The sequence below is a fragment of the Neolamprologus multifasciatus genome, chromosome 18 (assembly GCF_963576455.1).
Source record: "Neolamprologus multifasciatus chromosome 18, fNeoMul1.2, whole genome shotgun sequence".
In the NCBI taxonomy this organism is placed as follows: domain Eukaryota; kingdom Metazoa; phylum Chordata; class Actinopteri; order Cichliformes; family Cichlidae; genus Neolamprologus; species Neolamprologus multifasciatus.
The window spans coordinates 8908848-8921849 of record NC_140456.1 but is presented as its reverse complement, the minus strand read 5'-3'; the positions used below and the strand labels follow the sequence as shown (position 1 = coordinate 8921849).

Below are 13002 nucleotides of genomic sequence, written 5' to 3'. Positions count from 1 at the left end.
ATTGTACGAAAATTGCGTAAGTGAAATATTTACAGCTGACTTTTTAAATGATATCCCGATATAAAATTAAGGAGACACTTCTTTATTGGGTTACTGTAAATTTTGAATGATAGAAGAGGATTGCAAATCAGATCTTAAACCTGTGCGCTGGTCGTGATGTCTGACACGAGTTCCCATCTTGTCATTAGCTCATCCACCCGTAGTCCATCTTTATTACTTGGAAAGCTTGAAGTATTACATCCCCTGCCAGTGTGGTTTACTTCTAAGAAAAGTCTTATGAATGACGCCTGGCAGATTTTGAAATGATAAATTTGTATGCAACCAGTGAGTGAGTGAAAGAGGATGTCTTGTGTTTGTTGCTACTGGAAGTGGTGGAGAAATCGATAAGACAAAGTGAAATAAAATGAATGCAATAAAGAGTAGAAGAGAGAGAAAGACATGAAGAATGAGAAGAAGTTGTTGGGAATTAGTGGGAGAAACAAGAGGAGCATGTGAGGCAGATGCACGGATGGCAAATCTGGGGAAGGAAAAGAAGGAATGGCAAGGAAAACAAGACAGAGCAGCGGGGAGAAAGACGGTCCCTTGATAAACACAGGCAGGCTGCCTGAGGGGGTGACCTCTCTCCGAGGCAGCCACTCACAACACATGTTGCCTTATTAGGGGCGTCTACAGGGTGCAGAGGCAGACTGGAGGAGGTGGGGGTAGTTTGTGTGTGAAAGGGTGAGAAAACGCATCACGCAGAGAAGACGAGTGAGTAAGCAAGTGATTCCAAAACTGTGTAACAAGATTTTGTTTTTAAATCAGGTCACCGATCGTTAAAAACAACTTCATCCTCTGTCATCTACAGGAAACACTACAGGCTGCATATATCCTTGCTCCAGGTGCTCTACACATTGTGTTTTTAGGGCTTTTTATGCCTCGTACATTGCATCACATATAAGCATTTATTGTTACAAATAGCAGAGAATGATTGAAACTGTGGCTCACAAACAGCTAAGAAATCTCACATGACTAATTCTGAATTTTGAGGTGTTTTTATTTACCTTGTACTTTTAATGTACTTTGAACTATAAATAGTTTTTTAATTACCATATATAATTTTAGCAGCAAGCTATGCTACCTAACATATACAAGGGCAAAAACAAGAGTGGGAGAAAATGGATGGTTGGATATTTCAGAGTTTAAGTTCTTAAAAACACAGAGCTTTTCATACATTCTCCCAATATATATTTCCATGTGTTATATCGCTAAAGGTGGCCAGCTGTTGCACTGCTGGAGGAGATTATGCCACGACTCTCTGAACTCTCACTGTGACCTCCAGGGTGCTGCGTCGTCCTCACTCGTCTCAGTGATGTAATGACTGACAGGAGTGGTTTCTGCCATTTCTTCAATAAAACTGCCTCTGCACCAGCACTATGTGATTCTCACCACATTTCAGGCCTGTTGGCCTCGTTGGCATATTTTTAGCAGCAAACAATGAACATGAAGCAGGTGCTGAAGCAAAAAGCAATGATCTTACAGCACAGTTTTGATGGAGAATGAAGAGAAGGAAACCAAATTTAAGGCCCTTTCTTATCAGCCACATCCCTGTATTTGAAAGCTTTACTGACTTCAGGGTGAAACTGATAGCCTTGTAACTAGAGTGAATCATTGCTTTGGGAATACACTGAATTTTATTTTCTTGTAAACTGTAATACTATTTAAAAAATGACTAAAAGTTTCACAGCCACACTGCAGGCGATCTGGGTCACTTTCGTATGTGGTACTGAATCCGATACATGTTTTAGAAAGCGACTGCTGTTTGAATGGTCATGTCGCTTTAAATCTGTCTTTTACATCACTGACACAAGACAGACACCAATTATCAGCGCCGGAGAAGCTTCCTGGCCATCCCGTGTAGATGTTAGTGAAACTGTTGGGAAGACAAAGTTGGAGAAACGTGAACATTTTATTTGTACTGTATAATCTGCAGATTTTGACAGACATTTCCAACTATCCTTTGAAGCACCGCTCCTCTCTAAAACAGCAATAAGGATCATTATTATGTAAATAACAAAATAACTTTATAACTTAAAGCAAAATTGGAAAATGTAAAGTCCGAAACAAGTCTTTATATTAAGGCCATCAGTCAAACAATACTGTTTGGTCTGGGTCTAAACAGAGCGCGTTGTGTGTGACATCTTCTTTTGCGCATGCGGGCCGCTTTGAGGGTTCACACAAGAGCGCGTTTGCTGTTGCATTTTATTTGTAGTGTGAACAAGCAGACAAAAAATCGGATTTGATCAAAAAATCATAATTGAGCATTAAGACCTGCAGTTTGAACGTAGCCTAAGAGCCTAATCATAATATTAATGCAGTGTTTGGCTTCAGTTTATAGAAGTTTGATGGCACTTGGCAATGTTGGCTGAAGCATGCCCTTACTATGCCAGTGTTAAGCTACCATCTGACTTCCAGTAGTCCTGGGGCCCACACCACCACCTGCAGTCCTCCTGGCATCCTCCTCCAATCCTGTTCCAGAGTTTTCATCATCAAGGCTAATTTCTGCCTGTAATCTGATTAGGGTTCTGAGCTGCTTTAGCACCCTGCTGTGCTGTCTCTCTCTCTTTCTCTCGGCTCGCTTGCGTGCACGAACACACACCGACATACACACCAGCATTGCACGACTGCCAGTCTGTGTAGGCTGTAGTTTGCTTTCTGGCCTGTCACTCTGCTCTAACTGTGTGCGTGTCCGTGTGTGTATATATGTGTGTGCGTGCGAGGTCGTGTCACCACCTCCATCCCTCCTTTTCGGCTTGCTGGTAGCAACCTTCATCTTCACTGCTGCCACTCCTGCTGTCCACCACCATTACCACCACTGTGACCAGAGGGGAGTATAGGCGTAGGCTATCCTTCTGTTCTTCTCCCTAAACATGTTTCGAAACCCATGGATCTCTAGTTACCATGTGAACCATGTGCAGCCCTCTGGCACAGGTAAGGCCTGCTGAAGAGGAAGAGGCTTTAGGAAGACTTTCTTAACCCACTTGAATACCTTTAACTGTCTAGATTAGCTTGGAAGATCCATGCAATTTAGCTCTTAGCTAAGAAAAGTGACAGAAATTGATAGATGAGGTGATTCACCTTGAGACTTCTTATTGGTTGGATCAAACAGTTGTGATATGAGATTTAAACTATGCAATTCTTTTAAAATTAAGATTATGATACTAAAAAGTGTGGTTTAGCTATTCTCATTTAGCACTTTATATTTCAACAGGTAGATGCTCCTGTGGATGCCTTATCTTGTAAATGCACTCTTCATGAAACGCTTTGTAAAAACATCACAAGGTGTATGATGGGAAGAGACTGTGTGGAAAGCAAAGCCCTAGTTCACTCAGGGAGTCTATTTTGCACCTCTGAATATTTATAGAAAATCCCTCTCCTCTCCACGCTCACTTTAGGACCGTCAGCAGCCTAAGCCGCTCTCTGGCAGTGCCAGCTTTGATGCTTGTGCTGCTTGTTTTGTTGACAACCTGCAGGCGTTTCCAAGGAAAGACAAGCTGACATCTGTACAAGGGGCTTTCCACCAGAGGAAGTATGTTAGTGAAATCACAGACTGACAGATACATGCAGCTCTACGAATTCCCACAGGCTGTGAAAACGCTGAATGTTTGTGGATTTGAGAACAGATAATGCCAAAGGTTATGGCGTTTATTGATCGCACATGTGAAAATACAGAAGTACAGAAGTTGTCATGGACAGCTTTTCAGCAATCTGTGTTTTGTAAACAGAGAAGAGCATAAATTATAAGATGAAGGAGTCTAACAGGGTTCTGTTTTTTCTGATTTCTCTGAAGTCACCTACATGTTACCGAGAAACCCTTAAACTTGATACTTGTCAGGATTTTGCCTTCTCCAGAACCACATCTTTACACATCCACGCTTCCTTCCTACCCTGCAAAACAAAAGTTGCACAGCATTGCCACACAGTCACTCGGGGGCCAAAATAAGATGTTATGGAGGCGTCTGGAGCAGTAATGTGATCGGTCCCCTATACTGGGATACAACTTTACAACAGACTGCTGTTGCTGTGACATGTGAGCGAGAAGGTCAGATATCAGTTGGGAACTGGATGTGAACTCGGAGTTTTCTTTTTTTGAAGTGAGCTCATTGTGGGGTTGGAAATTTCCTGTGAGAAATAAACCAAGTGTTTAGTTTGAGAAGAGCACAGCAGCAACTCTTGGTTAATCGCTCTATACTATCAACCTATTTTATATCGGTCTTGTGTTTTCCCATCAAAATAATCCTGTGAATTATTTCAAAATGTCTCTGTCTGTTTCCAGCTTGGTAGGTGTTTTGTCCAAAGCTGGACATGGTTTCATTTAATATTGATTAAGTTATTTATTGATGGATTTTTGTTTCCTGCATTAAATTTCATTGTTTACTTTAACTTAAATTCTTGTGACCATGTAAAGAGAGTTTCTAATGTTGGTAAAAGGTTGATGTTTCCTCATAAAAAAAATTAGATTGTGAATGGGTTGAAGTTTTGATTTGCCTCATCTTTAAATGTCAAAAGAAAAATAATATAAGGCTATATGTCTTGTACTGATTGTTGGATTGGTAGGTGTTATAGTACACTATTAAAAAAAAAACTCCACGGAGCAACACTGGTGGATATGCATGTTGTTTGAAGTACTTTTGAAATCAAATATGGATAAGGACCGAGCAATTCAGTCATGGATTTATACAAGTTTCAAACACAAAAACACATATTTAATGTGCAGCTAGACAGGATTTAACACCTCTGGAAAGTGATCGAAGCAACAAGGCTTTTCCATTCTTTCTTGATTGTCTCTAAGCAGTACAATTATAGCATAGTTATACCATGTATGCTACAACCATGCTACCAGAATTGTATGCTTGTAAATACAATAGAGCAAAGATTGTGCCACTTTTTTGTTTTATTGTAAAGTTGTAGTTGTTTTTTTACATTTAGATGTAATTTTAAAGTTCAAAATAGCTCTATCAGCTGTTCAGAAGGTTTTAAAAAACTTTCTTTATGATGCATATTGAGCTGTTTCTTGTTCCTTTTCTTAAATTTTGTTTCAGGTTTTGTCTTTGATTAATGGATAAAGAACTCTGCAATACATTATAGTGAAACATACAGTTTATTTTGATACAGATGCTTTGGTACTTGCAATGCCAACATATATATGTATATATTTATTATTCAAGTTTAACTGTGTCTTGTTTCTCTTCTCAGGATTTGGATCTAAAGCATCTACCAAACTTTGTACCTCCACGTCGCTGCCAACAGACACCTTAAGGTCAGTAAAGAATAAACTCTCTTTATGTGAAATCATGATGGGATACCAATATTAAAACAATTTAAAAATGGGTTTATAGCAGGTGGATTTATTTATATAGCTACCTACAATGTAGCTACTTAGTAAATGATATGCAGCATTTACTGTCATTTTATGTTTTGTTATCTAGGCACGCATTGAACCGATCTATATGATTTACTTACTCGAGTGCTTTAGCTTATCATGCTTAGTAACCATTAAAAGCTGAGATGCCTGGACCAGCTTATGCTAAGAAACCTTTTAGTTCACATGGAATTAGAGCTATAATACCTCCTTCAGGACCACTGTGCACCAAGCTCCGTTTTGCATTAGTTTACAGGACAGCATTAGTGCTCTGGGGCTACAAGCTAAATAGCTTCACTTCTATATAAATTATAAGACAAAATTAAAGGTATCTGGTCCTAAAAATGAAGAGTAGCACCCTAAAATCTTATTTAAAAGATGACAAGAGCAGCTCAATGAGATTTAATTCTGCTTATGTAAACATGAACAATGTAGTTCAGTTTTAGCTTTATGTTTACTCTTACATCACGTTAGCGCAGCATCACTTCCAGAACTTTAACGCACACAACTGATTTTAAGATTTATGTTTAAGTGATGAATAAAATAGTTGGAGAAGCTACTGGAAACAAAAGAAGGGTGAGATTAATTATCCTGGCTTGTGTGATCTGTTCATGCTGCCAAATAAAATCATTAAGAGAAGACCTTAATTGGGGGTTTCTAATTAAGGAATTGATGACCTCTTTCTTAAGTTGGATCTTAATAGAAGCTATTCCAGCTGAGCTTCAGCGTTACCTGCTTTTACCTCTTTAGGACAGGTCAGCTGAGGAAGAGTTGTTGTGAAGGCTAAAGAGGTTTAGAGCATCATTAGTTTTCTTTGGGTTGACTTTAGACTTCCTGATTAAAAGAATAGAGGTTTATTGCGTCATAAGTTTCATATTGGTTTGTGTCTTCTTCTCTTCTTTTTCAGTTTTCAGAGTGACTTCTCCTTGAATGACAAGACCTCTTTGGTCAAGAGTGTTTCAGATACAGATGCCAAACTTCTGGTTGTCCTCCCCAAAGGTGGGCTTCACTTCTAAACACTTACAAAAAATAACACAGAATAAATTAATGTTTAGTTAGCATGACTAACAACCATTTCTTTGACTCAAATTTCTGGTCCTACTTTTAGTTTCAGAGTTGAAGAAATATTTTGAGGGAGCAGTCACAAAGGATTTGGGAATGAACAGGTATTTTCAAGAATGACAACATATTTTGATGTAAACATGTCAAAGACTTCCTTCACTTCTAACCTTCACCTGCTGTATGTTGTCTCCAACAGGAAGGAGAGGATAGCCCGGCGCCTGGAGGGCATTGAAAGTGATGCACCACCTGCACTGGTGCCTGGTGGATTGGTCGCCAACAGGATGCTTGAGGAGGATCCCCCACGATACACCCGCGCCTCAGACCCCTGTGAGCCTTGCGTGATGGGTAAGCATGGGATGATGCATTGCTGAACTGTGCTGCTTGGACTACTTTTGGACTACTGAAATATGTCTCAATAATTGAAGAGGACCTCATTTCTAACTCTATATATGCTTTAATAGACTCTATTAGAGTAGGTTGCCATAGTTGGGTTTTGTGCAGACCCACAGCTCATTGTCTGTAACCTCCCTCTTTAAGACATCATATCCTCAGAATAACAGAATTTTTTATGCAAGGTGCATCAGCATGCACAGATCAGATGGAAAGTACAGGAAGTCAGCCTCAGGAACAACATAGGGAATCCTGTCAGCTTTTAAAATACAAAAACTCAACATGACACTTCTGAAACAATTTGGAGCTCTTGAAATAATGGAATGAAACCACATTGGGGATGCAATGTCAGTCCGTGTATTCCCAGAATTGGTGTTATCTCAACATACCTTTGAGCAATCAAGCACCCCTGAAACTGCTTGTAATTGCATGTTGCCACAGTTTGCAAGATGGAAAGTAAAAAAGTGATACGAATGTCTGAGAATGTTCTGTTTCGCCACATCAGAAAAATGTCACACTTGTGTAAACTGCATCTGTGTTTTTAAAAAAATTTATTTTGTACAATCATGTGAAAAGGAACGTTTTCTCAGGACTACACAATCACTCTATGATTCAGCAGTAGTAGTTTTCTGTATGACTTTATCAGTCTCTCACATAACTGTGGAGGAGTTTTGGCCAACTGCTCTTTACAGCATTGATTCAGCTCATTGAGGTATGTGGGCATCTGTTTATGGACCGCTCTCTTGAGGTCCCACCAAAGCATTTCAATCAGGTTGAGGTCTGGACTTTGACTGGGTCGCCGTAACACCTTGACCATTTTTGTTTTCAGCTACTCTAAGCTGTTGTAGATTTACTTCTGTGCTTGGGATCATTGTCCTGTTCCATGACACAATTTTGGCCAAGCTTTAGCTGTCAGACTAATGGGCTCTTTGACGCTACAATACATTGGTAAACAACCATCGTGTTTGACAGTTGGTCTGAAGTGTTTATTTTGTTATACGTCTCTTGTTTTTCTTCAAACATGGTGCTGCACGTTCTGGCCAAACTTCGCTTTGGTCTTGTCCATCCAAAGAGCATTGTTCCAGACGTCTTGTGGTTTGTTCAGATGCAGCATAACAAACCTATGCCATGCTCATGTTCTTCTTAGAGAAATTGGGCTTTCTCCTGGCAGTGCTTCCAAATAAGCCATACCATGCTAACTGTGGCCTGTAGACTTTAAGATGAAAGCTGGAAAGAAAGCTGGAAAACCTGTCAAAATACAGGTAAAAGTCCAAAATTTATGCCATCCTTCCCAAAAAGTTGAATCTGTTTATCTGGAGGTCGCCTTTTCAGTGGGAGAAACGTTTCATCACTCATCCAAGTGACTTCTTCAGTCTCAGCTGCCTGCTAGTTTCCCCAACCTTATAAAGCACAATTGCACAATGACTGGAAGTAGCCCACTGAATGAACAATGGTCTGTGAGGTCAGTTCCTTGATCATTAATATGCAAATTCTCATGACCATTGATCAACAACCACTGATCAAAGCCCACGGATCAATGGCCATGAGTACCATTCACAGAGAGTTGGGGAATGGCGGCAATCACAGCATTGTAAGATGGTGACAGATGTACCCTTAGGCCCCCTCCTCGATTTGGCGATGGTCCTTCCATTTTTACATAATTGGCCTCCTTGACTCCCTGCTCAAACCTGTAGGTGTAAGTAGACTGCGGAGTCCTGACCTGAGGAGTTAGCTCTTCTGTGTTGTACCAGACCAATTTTTGGCGCCGCGTGTTTTAGGGTTTAAAAGCCACGGAGATGTGGTGGTGGAGGTGTTTACAAAAAATGCGTCTCAACTGTTCCAATACTCCTGAGACATATGGGATCACTAAGGGTTTTCGCTTATCGTTCACATTTTCCAAAGCCATTCAGCAGACTGGATTGGGATCTTTGCCGGGATGATTCTGGCCTGGGATTATGTCATTGTGTTATCACACACCTGAATGCTCCAGACCAGCAACCTGCCAAAATATTGGCTGTTATAGTCCTGCTCACACTCGCTGGTGGTCAGTTAATAAAATGCATTTGATTAGCAGCACCTGGCATCTACTTATCCCCTTAATTCTTAAAGAAGTGTTGGGGATACACTAGTTTTTCACAGGCCTGCATTGAGTTCTGTGAAGAACGTTCTTTTTCACATGAATATATACTTGATCTCTTGAGCATTGTTCTGGTGTAAGTGTGACTCAACTTCAGCATTTACAGTTTACATCCGTGTGACATGATTCTGGTATCATTTTTAGTTCTTCAGGGTTATTGCTGATAATTAATGAAGTATTTTTACTATTTACCACAGTGAAACGCTACAGCCGAGAGGAGACGGTGGCTCCACAGAAGCAGGTGTCATCTCCTGACAGGTCACCTCAGGTCAAAGGTGGTGCTGGCAGGAGCCGCCCAGAGCCAGTGTTGGTTTATGTTGACCCAGTAACACTATCCACCTCTTCTACACCCACATCTGGCCCCACAGAATCCACCAACCTCAGTTCTAAGGCTGAGCGCATCGCCCGCTACAAAGCTGAGCGCCGTCGCCAGCTCTCAGAGCGTTATGGCATCCTCCTGGATCAGGAAGCGGACAGCGATTATATACCACGCTACCGTTCCAGGCGCGATCCAGACTCTGCTGACAGACAACCTACTGCCAGGCGAGACAGAGACAGACCAGAAGTAGAGACAGAAGGACGCGACCCTAGGGTGCCGTACCGCTCTGGAGTGGGCAGGGTTTCCATGAGGACTCACCCAGGTCCTGCGCCTGTTAGCACATCGAGCTCCTCCGAGTCAAACCAAGCCCCTCCCCCCTCTCAAGAAAGACCAAGCCAATTTTCAGAACGGGAAAGAGTGATGAATATGGAGAACTATCGGCGTGGAGGAGCTCAGGAGCGCTCAGTCTCTTCTAGAACAAGGACTCAGGAACAGCATCCAGCCCATCCCCAACAACAACAGCAACCCCACCAGCAAGATGCTGCCCAGCAGGAGCCAAGTCCAGCCACCACCCGGGACTACAGCATTGCAGCAGTGCCCAGCTCCCCTCGCACTGCCCGCCGGGCATCCCTGCCCTCCACTCGCTACGGCATCTCACCTGGGGATTTATTCATTGAGCAGCAGGCCCAGAGCATCCTAAACAGGCAGGGGTAAGATGACAAAATAAAACAAAATGCATGCAGTCAGGTTAAACTTTGTTATCTTTTACACTAATACCAAAATACAGCACAAGTATATGTCAATATAACTCCAAAAAATTAGATTAGAATAATGAAATACTAACACCCAACATAAATTATTGTTAGCTAAACTTCTGTTATTGTATTCCTACTTTACCATAACACTACTGATTCTCCTATTTTGACTGGTTTTACTCCATGCACCTGCAAATACTTTAAGATTTTACTGCTGTCGGTAGTTCATCAGGTGATCATACCATAACATTTCTGATGCTTCTCTTTCAGTTAATATTTCTTAATAATCATTTTCATATGCTGCTTTTTAATTACTTTTTTAGCATTACAAATTCAAATTATTATAAAATATTTATTTTCAATCTTGTTAGAATTTGGTGTTTGTAAAAAAAAAAAAGCTTGAAAGAAGTATTTTATCTTTTCAAAATCTATAATCTGTGGAGTTTGTGGCCCCCATTATCTGCTGAGCTTCTTAGCTTGTGGCTTTTACCACTGTGTCAGTGCTAGGATCTTTCTGGACTGTGGGCCCAGCTCAGTCACACTTGGCCTGCTCCAGTTTCACATATAAAGAGGCTCTGGGGAGCTCATCAAGGAAAGGTTGTACGTGAGAGGGATGATTACACGGCTGGATTTTGCTTGCCTTTAGAGGCGAACCTCACTTAACAGCAGCCTGGTTCATTAAGCTAAAAGTTTGTCAGTTTCTATTATAAACCTGAAGACGCCACCACAAAAAGAACGAGACGCTTAATGGATGTGAACGAATTCAGGGTGATGACACTGTGGCAAATCTTATATGAAGCCTATAAATGATGTTCTTACTTATTAAACTTGACTCTTGTTGTAGTTGTAGTTGTCGCACAGCCCAGCTGCTTAGTGCACATTTGGTCTCTAAGAACTTGAGCAGAAGTTTCTCTCAGGGTTTGATACTGATGCATGAAATCATCCTGTAGCCTGGCCGCCCTGTCAAAGAGCGACTGGTCTCTCAACACAGACTCAGAGAGTGATGCTCAGACAGACTTCACCTGGCCCTCAAGGTACAGTCCACTTGGGATGCCATTAGCGTGAAACCCCACCAATTGCCCACTGTCCACTGGGTACATATGGTTTTATAACACAGCACTGAGGCACTAAATAAAGTCCAGGTTATGATTGCTCATGTGATATTTTCAGGTAAAAACCAGGCTGTGCTTTTCTTTTAATGCACTCCTTTTCTGGGAATAATGGTGTGCAGAAGGAGTTTGAAATGTCTTAAGTGCAATTTTCCTAAAAGCCTTGAATAAAGCCTTGAACAATTTTGAAACCTGCTTACTTTATATAATATAATACTCCTGACAATACTGTGACAAGTAAATGTAATAACATGATAAACTTGAAAGAAAAATGTTTCCAGTGGACAATCAGCTAAATCTTTTCCATACATCAAAAGCATAACTATTCAAAATTATTTTTAATTCATTAATAATTCCCACTATAATTGACATCATAGTCTCTCATTTAACAGTTGTTTGGTGTTCTGAGGGTTTTTCCTTTTTCAACTGACAAACTTTAATTTCTAACATTTTTTAATTCAATAATTCAAAGATTTACCTAAAACCGCATCTCACACGATCAGTTTGAAATTTTCAGTTTGAAATAGTCACTAGAATTTGGCGAGCAGTTGATAAGTGTTAGTGAAACGGAGTTGATGGGGTGACAACATTTGAAAGCTCCAGACCCTGACCTGAGTCGGCCGCAGACCTACTGACTTGGCACTTGTCAGCAAGGCTGTACTCACATGCCCCCTCCTCAGGTTCTGGCCTGTTAGCATCTATGAAACTATATCTCAGTCTTACACTAAATCACTTACTTATAATGTTGTGGAATAAGGAGCTTACATTAATGGTTTTAAAATGTTCTAAAATGGTTTTGTGAGGTAAACTGGTAGAAAACTGAAGTTTTATCTGAGTTTTGCTGTTAAAAAAAGTGTGAAGACTTTGGCTATATGTGGATTTCTGGAGAGGACAGTGGCATAAATAAGAAATACAGCCAGTTTGCAAATAGATGGTGAAATGATGAACACTAAAATTCTCAAATGAACACTCGAATGAATAAGTGAAATTAACAAGGTGTGATATGACTTAGTCAGACCTTTCATTAGACTATTATGCATCACAGCACATCACAGCAACATCAAAAATAATGGTGCTTATTTGTAAAGTTTATTGGTTCTTCTAGGGCGGTTATTTTAATCACTTTTTCTTGAATGCACCCAAATGACTGTTACTTCTGTTTGTCCTTGTCAGCTGCTTATTCTAGCTGGTATTAGAGTACAAGAAGGACTCTTTTAGGTCTTTCATGTCATGTCAGATAAAGCAGAGGCACATCAATTATGTGTGGCTTAGTGGTGTACAATGAGATTAGTGCAACCTTTAGCTACCAAGGGTTATAAAGTTGTAGATAAAAATAGTTTGACTGACTTTTTTGGCATCGGAAAGAGAGAGGGACACTTGGATTCAAATTTAAACCTAGGACATGCTATACCTGAGAGCTGGAATTGGTCTTGTGATAGCCTCATGTTTGTGTTCTTTATGTCTGACATTGTCTAGTTGGAATTAATGGAATTGAAATTAGGTTTTGATGGGGTTTTTTCTTCAGACAATACAACTGTTGTCAGTTTATGTAATTGTTTACCAAACTTTGTGTAAGGCAGCTATACTGGATGTGATTAAATAGTGCCGAATTTGGCGAGTATCCCCTTTGCACCTTTATATTGCACTGTTTCTGATTCAGATTTGTAATTTCACCATATATTACAAACTTACACAGAAAGAATTTTCTGTCAGTCTGACACAACCTTTTTGATGTTAGATGTCCAGCTATGACCTTAAGGCCAAAGTGTATCAAGCCGGCCGCATGACCAGGAACAAGTTAATTTTATTGTTGACACTTTTGCATTCCT

General features: G+C 40.4%; 1 protein-coding gene across 5 annotated transcripts in view; it reads left to right on the top strand.

The window, feature by feature from the left end:
- Positions 1–1149: 1149 nt before the first annotated feature.
- Positions 1150–13002, top strand: part of LOC146497302 (supervillin-like) — a 46223-nt gene continuing 34370 nt past the window's right edge. For 3 of the 5 annotated variants that reach the window (XM_085140251.1, XM_085140250.1, XM_085140249.1), the window contains exons 1-7: positions 1151–2970; positions 5236–5299; positions 6309–6400; positions 6510–6567; positions 6660–6808; positions 9188–10019; positions 11015–11098. In XM_085140251.1, coding sequence (XP_084996377.1) covers positions 2910–2970; positions 5236–5299; positions 6309–6400; positions 6510–6567; positions 6660–6808; positions 9188–10019; positions 11015–11098 — 1340 coding nt within the window. In that variant the 5' untranslated portion in view covers positions 1151–2909. Of the gene's footprint in view, positions 2971–5235; positions 5300–6308; positions 6401–6509; positions 6568–6659; positions 6809–9187; positions 10020–11014; positions 11099–13002 lie in introns of all 5 variants that reach the window. The other 2 variants (XM_085140253.1, XM_085140254.1) reach the window with 2 other exon arrangements.